The sequence below is a fragment of the Drosophila subpulchrella genome, unplaced genomic scaffold (genome assembly GCF_014743375.2).
Source record: "Drosophila subpulchrella strain 33 F10 #4 breed RU33 unplaced genomic scaffold, RU_Dsub_v1.1 Primary Assembly Seq94, whole genome shotgun sequence".
Lineage (NCBI taxonomy): Eukaryota > Metazoa > Arthropoda > Insecta > Diptera > Drosophilidae > Drosophila > Drosophila subpulchrella.
In genome coordinates, this window is record NW_023665728.1 from 145,232 (window position 1) to 160,743 (window position 15,512).

At 41.4% G+C, this 15,512-nt stretch overlaps 1 protein-coding gene across 1 annotated transcript in view; it reads right to left on the bottom strand.

Moving 5' to 3' along the window:
• Nucleotides 1-15,512, bottom strand: part of LOC119562776 (metal transporter CNNM2) — a 164,567-nt gene that overhangs the window by 86,420 nt on the left and 62,635 nt on the right. The window contains exon 2 of the mRNA XM_037875961.1: nucleotides 13,168-13,501. Coding sequence (XP_037731889.1) covers nucleotides 13,168-13,501 — 334 coding nt within the window. The remainder of the gene's footprint in view (nucleotides 1-13,167; nucleotides 13,502-15,512) is intronic.

Sequence of the window (15,512 nt, forward strand, 5' to 3'; positions counted from 1 at the left end):
ATATTCAAGATGCCAAAGTTTGTTATAATCCGTGACATTTATTGGTTGTAATGGAGACTGCATTCTTTTAATTCTTTATTATTTGACTGTGCGGCTTCTTCTGAAAATTATTCGATCGATACAAGCGCATGCTGTATTACAGCAGATCCATAAATTAAGACCATATGGACTGTACCATGAATACTTTTTGAATATTTTTTTAGCAGTATTTTCCAAATTAGTTTCCAAATTAATGTTGTAGCCCAATGCTATAGCTTGAAGTGGCACAACGATGAACAAGGTTTTGATTAAGTCCTGTTATTTCGGATTACAGTTTGGGATTTAAAAAAATGTTCTAGCCATATTACCATCGTTAGGTCCTCTATCTTCCTCTCTGGGCTTGTCCACTATTACTCGCATCCTTTCCCAAAATGCCGCTTGAATTTCCTGCTTTCAACACCAACATGTTGATAAGGGCCGTGGGTTTTTCCAAATTATTTTATGATCGGTTTTTGAAATTAGTTGGAGAGGTAAGTAGTTTGTACCAAAGAAGTTAATGTCTTCTATATAAATTTTATTATACAATTTAATTATTTTTTAAAATTTATATTAAAAAATATAATTATTTCAATTTTATATTATAATATAACATTTTTTGGTTGTAATCACAATGACCAGTACTTCCATCAAATTCCCATTTTCAATCAATGTTAAATTTTCAACTCACGTATGGTTAACTTTGCAACTCGACTTCAGCCTGAGATTATTCTCCTTAAAATTCGAATGATCAAATATTGTTTTTTAGACATCACGGTCTTAATTGTGAACGAAATTACTTCATTGGGATTTCCTACCAAACTGTTTTGCACTCAATTTTTATTGCAGAAACAGCGGACTCTCCTAATTCGGTGAGGTCTACTCAAAGTCTCTTTGTTCTCGCTGAATCAATCTTTTGACGACCACCTTGAGCAGCTTCCACTACTCGCTGAGACGCATTTCGGTGGATTTTAATACATTGGACTCCTTCAATAAAATAAGTATTGCCAAATTAAAGAAGCATTTTTTACAAAAAATGGTTAATTTGTTTAGAAAGTTCGGTTAGTTCAGGTATGTATCCGTTATTCTGAATATTATATTGAACAACATCGATCACTTCCGAAGTTTCTTAACGTTGCAATCAGTTCTAAAGTCAGTTCTGTGTGACAGAATGCCGACGAATACGGTCGGGCAAGAAAAAGAAGAAGATACTCATAGATTTCTCTCACTTTTTTTGTCTTATAATCTATTGTTCTTTGCCTTTAATCGGCGCTCGCAGAGTCTGATTTTGGTATTTCCGTTACTCTCTCTTTTTTCTAATACGCTTTAGAGAAGCAAAACAAAACAAAAATCGCTTAATAGACTTAAGCAGAGATTATTTCGGCGTTAACCGACGGAAAACAAGCGATTTTTAATAAGTGCGTCGGCAATTTTACGTATACAAGTGTGTTCTTAAGTCTAAATCAGGTAAATGTTGTTATAATAAGTTAATTACTAGAAATAGCACCACCACCACGCGTGCGTGGTGCGTACTGCGTTTCCAGCCAGGAAAACACAAAACTTACAATTTGATCCCGTAATCATCATTAAAATAGGAAGTATTTGCGAATAAATTTAACTTTTGCTGTCACCAGATACCAATATTAGCACTAATAGGCATAAAATCAGACGCTCCGATTTAAACAAATGAGCAGCTCTCAAAAGAGAATTAAACTAGTTTTAAAAGGTGTCCGAAGGAATTTGATGAGGTCACAAAAATAATTGGATTTTATTAATTTAACAAATTAAGCTAATCATATAATGTTAAAGTTAATACTATATTTCCGATCACTGGCTGCGGAGGCCTTCGCTGTAATTAATCTGCTGTGTTTATATCTGTACATGCGGTTTTTTATGGGTTTAGTTTGTTATTATATTGCTAGCTTTTATTTATTTATAAACTCGTGCATTTTTTTCAATATTTTCTACGGATGGGCAGTCGAGGATTTAGGAAGGGGACTGTGTGCCGAACAGGTGGGCTCTAGTACTGGCCAGTACAGGGCAATTGTCTAATAAGAGGTCGGTGTTTGGAATTCCTCCGCAGAGACTGCAGATCGGATTGTTGTTTCCGTTTAATAGGTGCTGCAGACTCTGCGCTCTCATACTAGAAGCAACGTTGTCGCACCTTCTCCTGAATGGCTAAAGAAGGTAGAGTGGGCAAGGAAGGTGCTTCCTAACTACGGGCAGGATAAGCCCACTCAAGAAGCGGCTCATGCGAAAAGGCCGCGATCTCTTGAACTACCCGGACCATCGGCGAAGAGATCTAAGATCCAGCCATCGGTCTCGTTCGCCGAAATAACGAAAGACCAAGTCCTACTCGGTCTCATTGACAAGGGCAATCCGGAGGGCAGGATTCCCAGAAACAAGTGGAAGCCATTGGAGTCCCACCTTTCCCTGCGCATGGTTCGGGAGAAGCCAGGCACCTCGTCCTGCTGCATGGACGCGGCCTGGTACCAGGGCAGCGTCCAGGTGGTGGCCTGCGACAGTCAGCGGTCGGTCGACCTGTACAAACAGGCTACGAGCAAGCGCGTTGAGGTCTACGAAGGGGCGAACATCGTCGCACTAGACTGGTGTGATGTCCTCAGTAGGCTCCGATCTCGGCTTTGGCCCCCAGCAGCGATCAAGGCGCCGGAGGACATCCTTTACATGTTGCGAGAATGCAACCCGCACCTTTCCACGAAGGACTGGAAAGTCGTCAAGGTGGAGGAGCATGAAGGGGATGTCAACCAGGCGGTGTTGGTCCTAAACAAGGAGTCAGTTGCTCCGATCGAGACAGCTCGAGGAGTGCTGAACTTCGGGTTTAGTGCGATCCACATCAAGCAACCCAGCCGAGCAGGTGCTTGCTGAGAAGTTGGAGGCACCTGGTGGGCCGGAGGACGGCTACTCTACTGATTCGTCGCTAAGCAGAGAGATGCGAGCGCTCGGACCGGCTATGGAGGACGTGGACCTCAGCGACTCAGAGGCGGCCGACGTCACTGTGGTGGAGGTTGCAGCTGTAGATGTCACTAAGACTTCTACAAATAAACCTGCACCACAGTAAAGCAGCGTCTGCTGCACTTCTACTTCGCCTAACCGAAGGCGGAGACGATCTAGTCCTTGTACAGGAACCTTGCATAGTAGGAGGCAAGGTTGCTGGACTAGGAACAAAGGAATACAAGCTTATGCTTGACCCCAAAGAAGGTCAAATTCGAACCTGCATATTAGCCAGAAGGCATATTAGTATATTTCTGCTTCGCAATTACAGCAACGGAGACAACACCGCAGTAAGCCTAGAGCTGCAAAGTGGCTCTGTAAGGGTTCTATCGGCCTACTTGGCCTTTGAAAAGGAAAACCCCCCAGATGCGCTAGTCAGAGGACTGACAGAAGAATGCGAAAGCTCAGGAAAGGTTTGGTAATAGGCTGTGACGCCAACGCCCATCACACCCAGTGGGGTTGCCCAAACGACAACGACAGAGGTGAGTGCCAAACAATCATAGATCTAACTTTGGAATCAGACTCACTCGTAGGCGCAGTCAAAAACTGGGCAGTCTCGGACGAGCACTCCTTTTCGGACCACAGATTCATAGAAACCGTATTGTCCCTTGATTCGCCCTTGCCGGTCAGCTTCGCTAACCCCAGACGAGCCGACTGGTACAGGTACAAAGAAGTTCTGACGAATATCCTCCCCATGGAACCGTCAGAAAACATTACAAACATTACAAATTCATAGAAGCGTGCAACACTGCCTTCAAAGTTGCATGCCCCACAGGGAAACCAAGGGGAAGGAAAAAACCCCCCTGGTGGACCCAACAACTATTAATCCTCAGAACCAACTGCAGATGCCTGTTTAACAGAGCAAAGGCGGGAAATGAGGACACTAACTGGCAAAACTGCAAGTATGAACTAGCCTCTTACAAAAAGGCCATTAGAAGAGCAAAACGAACTGATGCCACAAGACTCAGGAAAATACTCTCTAAGACAGCCCCACCTTTGGCCTATCTTCAAAAAGCAAATGGATCCTGGTCAGACTCTAGTAAAGAGTCCTTGGACCTGCTCCTAGACGCTCACTTCCCGGGGAGCCAACGAACAGGTCATCCTCCTGAAAGAGGAGCAGGGGAGGGAATCGAATTAGATCCACTCCTATCAGACCGCAACATGAAATGGTCCATTCATAGTTTCAAACCATACAAATGGCCGGGACCGGACGGGATAACACCGGCTCACATCCAACAAGCAGGACAAATAGCCATAAACTGGTTGAAAAAAATCTTCCAATCCATCCTGGCGGTAGGAGAACTACCAACAGCGTGGTTTCACCCCCAAGACAGGGAAGGCTACTCACACCACAGCAAAGGATTTTAGGCAAATAAGCCTAACATCATTCCTGCTTAAGAGCTTTGAAAGAATGATAAGCCTACACATAAGGGCCACCGTAGACCCGACACAAATATCAGAGGCACAACACGATTATACCAAAGGTAAGTCAACCGAATCGGCGCTACACTTGGTGGTAAGCAGCATCGAGAAATCACTCAGCATCAAGGAATACACTCTGATCGCCTGCTTGGACATAGAGGGAGCCTTCAATAACGTGCTTCCCACTGCAATAACAGAATCTCTCACAGAACTAGGGGTTGAGCTACCAATGGTGGGGTTGATCCTTAAATTGCTGATAAGCAGAATGGTCACAGCCACACTAGGGACCTCTACCCAGACTAGACTAGTGAACATAGGCACCCCGCAAGGAGGTATACTATCACCATTCCTGTGGAATATCGCAGTAAACAAACTAACCAAGAGAGAACCAAGAAAGCGACCATTGCACTTTACTCCTGTAAAAAAGCAATTGGGCTAAGATGGGGCATGTCCCTTAGAAAAGTCAACTGGATATACACAGCGGTAGTCAAGCCAATCCTACTATACAGAGTGGCTCTGTGGTGTACCGCTCTGCACAAACAATGCATACTGACTCATCTAAACAAAGTAAAGCGAATGGCGGCTTTGTGTATTAGTGGAGCCCTTCGAACCACTCCGAATGAAGCGCTGAATGCGATCTTGAACCTCCCTAGCCTGGACTTAGCAGGCATGGAAAGGGCCAAATCGGCAGCTATTCGACTGAGGGACACCGGGCAGTGGAAAGACAAATTTCAGGCCATGCTAAAATTCTCCAGCATGATAAATCGATTCCGAAGATAACGGATCTATGCAAATCCATTGAATATAGTCACACACCCTTTGAGGCCCTGATTCCAGATAGAGAGGAATGGGAGCAGGGCCGATCGGGCACGACGGACGCAATCTGCTTCTATACAGATGTCTCCAAATTAGAAGGACAAGTTGACGGAGGTGTTTACTCCAAACAATTAGATATCAGGAAGTCATTCAGGCTCCCGGACCACTGTAGCGTCTTCCAGGCGGAGGTCAACGCTATAAAAGAAGCACTAACATAAGCCTCCAAAGAGGACACCTAAATATATATAGTGATAGCCAAGCGGCTATTAAATCGATCTACTCGACAAACCCCAACTCCCGTACAATAGCAGACTGTCGCAGATCTCTTCACGAGATGGCTAATCAGTTTACTATCAGCCTAGTATGGGTTTCGGGTCACCGGAATATCGTAGGCAATTGCATAGCGGACGAGTTAGCCAGGCAGGGCACCATCAAGCCTCTCCTCCCAGGAAAGGAGAATGTCAGTATGCCCATGACAACTTGCAAGCTAAATATAAAAAACTACTTTAACAAACTAGCCAACACCCATCGGCAAAACGCACCACAGTGTCGTATCTCTCACCAGACATGTCCTGTGATAAACAACAAAAAAAACATCGAAATTACTTAAATTCAGCCGCAGAGAGTGTGGCATGTTGATTCGAGCTCTTACAGGCCACTGGCTTGTTGGCATACATGCCGGCAGGTTAAAAGCCCCACAAAATGATTTCTGCAAAAGCTGCAGGGATGAGGAAGAAGAGGAAACGGTAGAACACCTTTTCTGCTTCTGCCCAGCCCTATGCAGACTCAGACTGAAACACTTAGGAAGTCCCTTCATCGACGGTCTTACCGAAATATCGGAGATTAATCTCAAAAACATAAGTGCCTTTATAAAATCTTCTGGGTGGAAGACATGCTGATCAGCTTAACACAGGTTGAAACTTACTAGATACGGGACCCTAGAGAAAGAAAAACGAGATCATGCGGTATCACAATAGACCCATAGAGGTCTAAGCCGGATAAAGGTAATGCGCTGTTGTCTCCCGATTGCCGCTAGGAGAGGTATTTTTGTACATGTGGGATTAAATTTGCAGTTTCTATTGGTGAATGTGGTCCATTCCTCCATCTATTGGTTTTCCAAGTTGCGATCTATTAGCTTGTGTATGTCAGAAGGGCGTTTAATTTCAAGAGGCAGTGTCGAGCGGCAGTTTTATCCAGATGTCCACATCTCGCACTGCCGTCCGCTCTCCCTCTCCATCTCTCCCCTGAGTCACCGCTCCGCACTGGAGCGCTTAAGTTAAGTTAGGCTTAACTAGTTCTTATTTCCACAAGTGTACCAATAAACACCTATGCACGTCGCGTAAAAAACTTACCCCCGTGTTTTTTGCGTACCCTTTGTTCTTGGGACTTCATCTATTGTTTATTGGAGTGAAAACGAAAGTTGGTGAGAGGCCAATGCTGTGGGTTGCCTGGTCCGCGTCTTCGTTGCCCTTTATGCCTTGATGGCTTGGGACCCAAAAGAGTGTTATTTTTTTCGGATGCTCTTTTGTTAATCTTTGTATCTCTCTTATGGTGGGATCGCGATACTCGGGGTTATTTATTGCCATGAGTGACGAAAGACTGTTAGTGCAGAAAACATACTCCCCGTTTTTACTGGTGGCAAAGCGGCAGGCTAGTAATAGAGTCGTAGCTTCTGCCACGAATATATAGGGGCGCTAAACGCCCCTCCCGCTAAGATAGTGTTGTTAGCGTTGATAACTGCGAAAGTGGTTGACTCCAAAGATTTTGATCCGTCGGTAAACAGCCAATGTTTTTCACAGAGGAGTTATTTTTAGTTTTGAAACCGGGTGCTATGTACTGAGCTGGGAGTATGATTTTTTGTTGAGATACGCAGTTTGGTGTTGATGTTAGGTTGGTTCCGAGACCAGGATGGAGATGGCCCGGACGATCTAAATCTGTTCGGTGGTGGTAGGACCAATTCTTTGATAAAGTTGGCGCATATCCGGAGAGTAGAAGGACATTTGTATCTTCTTCTTTCTTTAAATATGTTTTTGAAGTCGTCAGCTAGTAACCGATTTGGAGTGGTGTATAATTTTGGTATGAGTCGGGTTGTAGTTTCTTTTATCCTATTGGTGATGCTGGGTAGTCCGGACTCCGCTCGAATGCACTTGGTCGGAGAAGTCGGAAATGCGTAAATGGATCTGCGGGCAGCTGCTTGGTATGGTGGCTGAATACACTTGATATTGGAGGCTGCATTCTGCATTAATATGTACATTAACATGTACATGTGAGTATTTTGAACTTAGAAATTTAATTATATTGAGACTGCTTTCCTAGTCTTATGCAGTGTTCTTTAAATGTAAGCCTAGAGTCGAAGATAATTCCTAAGATTTTTAGATGATCAGTTTGTTGAATGATTTCGTTGTGAAATCCAATTTCGGAAAAATTGCATTTTGTTTTCGGCAAATATGTAGGACCTGACATTTTTGAATGGGAAGAGATGCCCCAGGTGAAGCACCCACTCTTCCAGCTCGTCCAGAACGTTTGAGAAGGTATCTTAAACGGAATTGAGATCTTTCTTGATGGTGAAAATAAAGGCGTCATCAGCATACAGTGAAATGGAAATGTCTTTGTGTTTGTTAAAAATTTAAGATATTTGCTAAAAAGCAATCAAAAAGAGTACCACCGAAAGAGGAGAAACCTGAGGAATGCCATTGTGGAGCTTATGTAGATTTGATGTTGAGTTAATTACTTGGACCCTGAAAGTTCTGTTGGTCGTGAAGGCTTTGATAAGGTTATAAAGTCTTGGACCAACGCCCCAGAGTTCAAGTTGGTATAACACTGAATGTTCCGTGGCCAGAACGGATTTTTTGTAGAAGGGCCTTCGACGCGAAGTGTTTGAATCTCAACAGAGCATCCATATTTATGTGACTCTTTTTGAATGCAACCTAGTAGTGAGAGATACGGTTTTTTTGGGTGGTAAACCACATGAGCCTGCGTGCAATCATTTTTTCGACTGTTTTTCCTAGGCATGAGAGAAGTGAAATGGGACGGAAGGTATTAATTTCTGGATTAGTTTTATTAGGTTTGGTTATAGGGATTACCGTGGCTGTGGATAGGATCCTGTTTGGAGCATTGTGTTAAAGACCTCTAGAAGTTTATATTTAACAGCTGGTGGTAGGTTTTTTTTTAGCATGGGATACGAAATTCTGTCAAAGCCGGGACTTTTTCACTTTGCCGTTTGGACTGCGATTTCTAATTCCAGATTTGTAAAATTTAAGTCAAGTTGCCTCGTGGAAAGAGGTGTGGAAATGGGTTGGTAGGTGTGGTTTAAATAGGTTTGCTTTGATTGACAGCACTGCTGAGTGAAGTTGTGGTCGGCAGAGTACTCTGACCAACTATCTCCAAATTACTCTGCAATTTTCTTCGGACAGGTAAGAAGACCAGTTACCCCAGCTAGGCGCTTGACATCGGACCATATCTTTTTGGGGGTAGTTGAAGGTGAGATTCGGGATTCGTCCCCGGTGGGGATTTATCTGCATATACAGAGTAGAAGCGATAGACCAGTCGCATATGTGCGCAAGTTGTGGGGATATCAGGGAGATATCTATGTGAGTGAGAGTATTGTGGGTCGAGAGGTGAGTGGCGGAGCCGTCATTAAGTGTGATTAAATTTAGGTCAGCAATTTTACGCTCCAGGGCTTTTCCCCAGGCTTAGGATTTTGGCGATCCTCAAGAGGCTCCAAGAGTTGAAGTCGCCCAACACTATGGAGAGGCCGGACATATGGTTTAAACAGTCAATGATGTCGCAACTCCTGAAACTCTGGCAAGGTGGGATGTACATATTTATTATGGTAATGGGCCGGTCCAGATCAAGCTGGAGGGCTGAGAAATCTGTTTGTGGGTATTCTAGCATCACAACTGTAGGAGCCACAGCTTTGGGCGGTTTGTGGACGTTAGAGTAGGCGTGGTGCGCTGCGTAAGAAGCTCAGGAATCTGCACGACAAATGGCAAAAGCCTAGCTCTTATAGTTTCCGAGATCTCAGCGTTCATCCGGACAGACAGACGGACATGGCTAGATCGACTCGGCTAGTGATCCTGATCAAGAATATATATACTTTATGGGGTCGGAAACGCTTCCCTCTGCCTGTTACATACTTTCCGACGAATCTAGTATACCCTTTACTCTACGAGTAACGGGTATAAAATGGGGGTACAGGCGCTTTTAGAGATCTTGTTCCATTAAAGATTTAGAGTCAGAATGGTTTTTTGCTTGGCTAAATTCGGAGTCTGTGGAAATATTTTCATTTGTAGAATTATAGTGTTCCGAATCTAAACTTTTTAGAAACCGTTGCGCTTCGTTAATAATAGCGCTAGATTTTTTTAGTTGCTCTTTGATCATGGGATTTTTATCTTGCGTTTGTGTTGACGGTGGTGATTTGGGGTAGTGGGCGGAAAGGGGGAAATGGGGGAGCCCGGCGAGGGCGTTGGAGGAGAGGTGGGGGAGGGGGTTCTTTTTTTTTGTGTTACATTGGTTGCGCTTTGCTTGCTGGTTTGTTGTTGTCTTCTGCTTGCAGAGAGTCGTGCTTAGGTTTCGAAGCCGTTACCGAAGCGTCGATGATGACTGCAGTATTTGTTGTTTTTGATTAATTCTTCTGGCATGCTGCATTTTTTGTTTTAATTTTTAGTAGATCTCTTTGCTGTTGATACCCTGGGCAAGCAGGTAAGGAGGCGGGGGGTTGGCCTGAGCAGTTCGCGCGTTCAGATTGCAGGTGGAGCACATAGTTGGATCATCACAGTTTCTAGCTGTATGTCCGATCTTCTGGCAGTTTTTGCACCGCATTGGGGTTGGTATGTATTCCCTTACTTTGAAGCAGTACCAAGAGATGTCCAGCTTACTGGAAAGATTGTAGAGATCAAAAGTGACCAGAATCACTCCCGAGGGTTTGGTGGAGTTGTCGATGGTTTTAGTAAACTTGAGTACCGAATCCACGTTTTTTGGCTCGTTGCTCTTTCACAATGTCTTCTTCTGGGATGTTGATTAGGCATGGTGCGTATATTGTTCCCTTCACAAAATTCAGGAATTCGTGGTAATTGAATTCGACGTCACGGAGGGGGGTGTATACTAAGCACTGGTTCCGAAGATCAACGATGAGAAAGAATTAGGAAGACGTCCGTACTCGATGACTGGTAGTCGGTAGTGTAAAACTTTTAAATTACTGCGCTAGTTACGATTGATATACAGATTTAAATTTGGAAACATTGGTTCTTGGGTCTAATAACATACATTGATGCATTAATTATCAGAAATACATAGAAAATTGGAATTAAATCTTAAATTGGTAGCCGTTTTCGCTAAACTAGCTGGTTTTTCCAAAAGTCGTAAAACTAAAGTTTCATAAATCATATCATAACACAATTTTTATTTTTCCCGGACCTTAAAGCAACGTGTTGGGACAAACTGATAAAATAAAGAAAATTTTGATTCTAAAAAGTCCCCCAGGATCTTGATTTTGGTAAACAGAGTTTTGAATTTTATTTATTAGTAAATAAACTGGGAGTCAACCTCCTATGTCCCTAGCAGCTCAAGTTTTCTTACCAATTAGATTATTAAATGGTTGGTATGTAATGTTTGGTTATTTACTAGAAACCTTTATTCGTTTAATAAAGTTGTATTTGCTAAAGACTTCTTCAACGCTAGATCGAAACTTTTAGGTGATTATGTTAAAAGTAGCAGAGACATATGAACCGATTCTGGTTCTGTACTTCATTTGACCTTTTTAAAAGAAATGATATCTGTGAAATGGTCATAAGATCCTTATAGGTGTTAGTCATTACCATCCCATCACTTTTAAAATCATGGAAGATCTACATATGTCCACCCAAGATGTTTCCAGCAAAGGATAGATTGGCAAAAAAAAATCTGAACATTATAAACTCAAGCAGAAACATTTAAAATTTATCTGAAACTAGAAAGGAAGTTAGCTTCGGCAAGCCGAAGCTTATATACCCATGCAGCTATAAATATTAAATTTAAAAACACAAATATGATATTCCCAATAGTATAAGATAATATGTCAAAAAAACACCGAAGCTATAATTTGTTTCATATTATTTTCCTACCAATTTTTTTTGATATAGTCGTCCGATTTTGATAAAATTAATTTCGAAATTCAGAACTAATTAAAAAATGTTATTTCCAAGCGTAGGAGATTATATGTTAAAAAACACCGAAGCTATAATTTGTTTTTTTATTATTTTCCCACCAATTTTCCGATCGTTCCTATGGCAGCTATATGATATAGTCGTCCGATTTTGATAAAATTAAATTCGAAATTCAGAACTAATTAGAAAATGTTATTTCCAAGCGTTAAAGGTTACATGTTGAAAAACACCGAAGCTATAATTTGTTTCATATTATTTTTCCACCAATTTTCCGATGGTTCCTATGGCAGCTATATGATATAGTCGTCCGATTTCGATCAAATTTAATTCAAAATTCAAAACTAATTAAAAAATGTTATATCCAAGCTCAGGAGGTTATATGCTAAAAAAAACCAAAGATATAATTATTTTACTTTTTTTTCCGACTATTCCGATCCGGCTGGTTCCGACTTATATACTACCTGCAAAAGGTATAAGGCTTTGAGAGACTAGTTTGCGTAGAAACGGACGGTCAGACGGACATGGCTAGATCGACTCGTCTAGTCATGCTGATCAAGAATATATATACTTTATGGGGTCGGAAACGTCTCCTTCACTGCGTTGCAAACTTCTGACTGAAATCAATATACCCTCTGCAAGGGTATAAAAATGCGAAAGGAGATAAAAGCAAAAGAGCAATATATGTCGTAGCGGAGGATAGGTCTCCGAAATTTTGGTGGAGTGAAGAGTCGACGGATCTTTTCAAGGAATTTTCTAGCAGTCAAAAATGAGCAAAGGCTGCGTGGATATTTCTGAAGTGTCTAAAAAAAACTGTCAGGACGAAGCCCCGGATAAATGTCATATACACAAACCTAATCAAAACTTTGAATTTATGAAAAAAAGTGTGTTCCTTAGAAGAATAAAGATCGTACAAATGTCCAGGATTTTAATAGATATTCCTAAAAATACTAAAGATCCTACAAATGTCCAGAGTTTCGAAGTTACCCCTTATATCTGTTTTGGCGAGATTGGACTTGTTTATTAAAGATAATGAAACACTACCTTACATATCAGAAAGACAAGTCTGCTTCCATGTTGTGACGTCATTAATTTTGTAGCATAAAAAGAAGATTCATCAATGTGTCGTGCCTACTATAGTATACTTGTCAAGTGCATGAAACTGTGTTAACCTAACCTCCCAAAAGTAATCATAGGATATTAACGTTTTCCAATGTTTGCCTGGTTCGTTAATCATTATGTTACAGGTAGTATACTTAACCCCGTATCTGTTTATTATGTACACAAACAAATCATGTCATGCAACTTGCAAACGATTTTGTAATAATTTCGGCAGGACCTATCTTCAATAGTACTGTAAAAAATCATCAAAAAAAAATGATTGGGTCTTCTACCTTCTATGCAAAGATTTTGGCTTTTCTTTCAGACCTGGCAAGTTTTATACAGCTAACAAAGGTTGCAAACGGATTGTTAATATGGGTATGGAGAATGTGCCTGTTAAGTAAAATTTTGTGCAAATTTATCATTAAATGAACATATACCAGAACAAACACCAAGAGCAAAAAGATCATTCGATTCGCGATATAAACCACTTTCTAAAATTTCCTCATTTGGCACGCTAGAAAAGAATAGATGTTTTTGTTTGATTACAATTAAAAGGCAGTGTCAACGACACACATGTCCATTGAAGCATCGTCATTTTAGACCACAAGTGGGACTAATGCGTTCTCACTTGTTTATGTATGAAAACTTAAATACTTACATTTGTTGCTTCCTCAGCAGTTTTCGCACATATATAAAATTCATTTATATATGACGGAAATTTTACTGAGTAAATTGCTGAAAACCCATCACTGGCGACTTCTATCGGGGTGAACAGGTCAGTAGCTGGTTTTAGACATGGACCACCATAATCATTTTTTTCGTTGGTAAACGTTATCTCTGTATTGCTTTGTAATCCGCTACCGAAAACTCGAAAAGTTTGTTCCTTATCTATCAATACACTTGGTATGCCGTTTTTTGTCTCTACAGTGTCCGCTTCCAAACGAACACCCACTATTCGAAACGAATTCGATATCGTCATTCGTGTACGTAAACTGTAATAAAAAGAATTTCCTTAAGTTGTTAACCATGTTTATTTATAGTTGTTGTATGACTTTATGGGCTATTTTTGATTCAGGTGGACATCGCTTATACATAAAAATTTGAGTTCAGGAGTTCAACAAATAAATACCAATCATTATTAATGTTTGTTTCGTTATAAAACTGGTTAACCTAAAGTAACCAGAATAATTTTATATCTCCATCACTATTAGTTTGTTCAAGGCCTATACTTGCTGGATTCCTTCGAGGAAGTGTGCTGGGCCCTGTCTTATATACTATATTTACCTCGGACCGTACATTGTCCAGAACCTGGAATGTTCTAAGAGCTATTTGCGCAGATGACCCTGCACTTCTGGCGACAGGTGTTAGATAAGGTGCGAAGACAGGCGATAGATAAGGTGCTGAAAAATCTCAGCATGGTACCTTTTCGTTGAACAGGCTAAACACTTATCGCCTCACCCTGGACGGGATTCCAATAAAGCACTTTGACACGGTTCAGTACCTTGGGCATACTCTGGACAGGCGGGCTTACCCGGAAGCCGAATATTGTGGATACCTGTGCTTCCACAAGGCAAAAGGCGAGGAAAATGAGATGGCTCCTTCGTCCGGGAAGTGGGCTGTCAATCACAGCGAAAACTCCGCTCTTCAAAGCTATTTTAATGGCTAGTCCGCATTCGGATTTACACTTCGGGGGCACTGCCTGTATCATGTCTATACAAAGAATTGAATACATCTAAGTCACAATTTTAAGACAAATGATAAACGCCCCATACTATACAAGAAACACTACAATTTTTCGAGATCGCAATATTAATACTGTTTGTACATCTATCACTAAGACTGCCACACGCTACAGATCAAGACTCGTCTCTCACACAAAAAAAACTTACTCTCACACTTCACTTGGACGGCCCGCAAGTGGTAGACTCATTCCAGACTTAGACGTATAGACTACCACACTGCCAATTATTGCGATGGGCGTTTTTTCCTTACACTAAATGTTGATATGACCATAAGTAAAAGTGAATTGAGTTTCTCAAAACACGCACCAGTAAAACTTGTTGTTTGCTTATAAAAAAAAAGAAGCTAAGAAATATATATCTAAAATATTTACTGTCCAGCTCTTATAGTTTCCAAGATCACAGACGAACTGTAATGGTAATGGCTAGACTAACTCGGCTTCTGATCTTGATCAAGAATACATAAACTTCATGGGGTCGGAAACGCTTCCTTCTACCTGTTACATACTGTTCGACATCGACAGGTATTGAGGAAATAATCAGTTAAAAATTTTTTTTAGCGGGTTGTGAGCGGATTTGCGCTGCGCTCAAAGCTTAGAAATCTAAATTTGAAATTCCAATTCTGTATCTTTGATAGTTTCCGAGATATGGACGTTCAAATGTACGATTTTTTGAAATTTTTTGCGCGGTTTGTGGGCGTCAGAGGGGGCGTGGCATGTTTGCGTAACAAACTTGCACCGTTTACAAAGATAAGGAAGCTAAACCGGAAATCTCAACCCTCCAGTTCTTATAGTTTCCGAGATTACAGCGTTCACACGGACAGACGGACATGGCTAGATCGCCTTAACTAGTGATGTTGATCAAAAATATATGTCGAGAGAATTAATAATATTAATATTTAATGTAAAATAAAATCAATGTAACGGAGAGAAACCTGTCAATAGAAATAATGAATTGAGAGAAAGAAGTGTGACCTTCTTAAGGGTTTCAAGAGCGTGGCTAGGTGGGAACTCACCTTAGCCGAGTGTGGCGCAATTGTTGTTGCAACAAGGAGAGTGAAATTAACGGGAGTAGAGAATAAATGAAAAGAATGACAAGTGACTATAGAATGACAAGGAACCGATAGAGTGGTCCAAAGTAGAAAAGTTTTCAGGAGTCATTCTTTCGAGAACCTTCGAACAGGCAACACGAACAATTGCGACTCGCTGTGCATCTTAGTAAGAGAAAAACCAAGTGATAGTAAAATCAAGCAACTCGCGAGGCC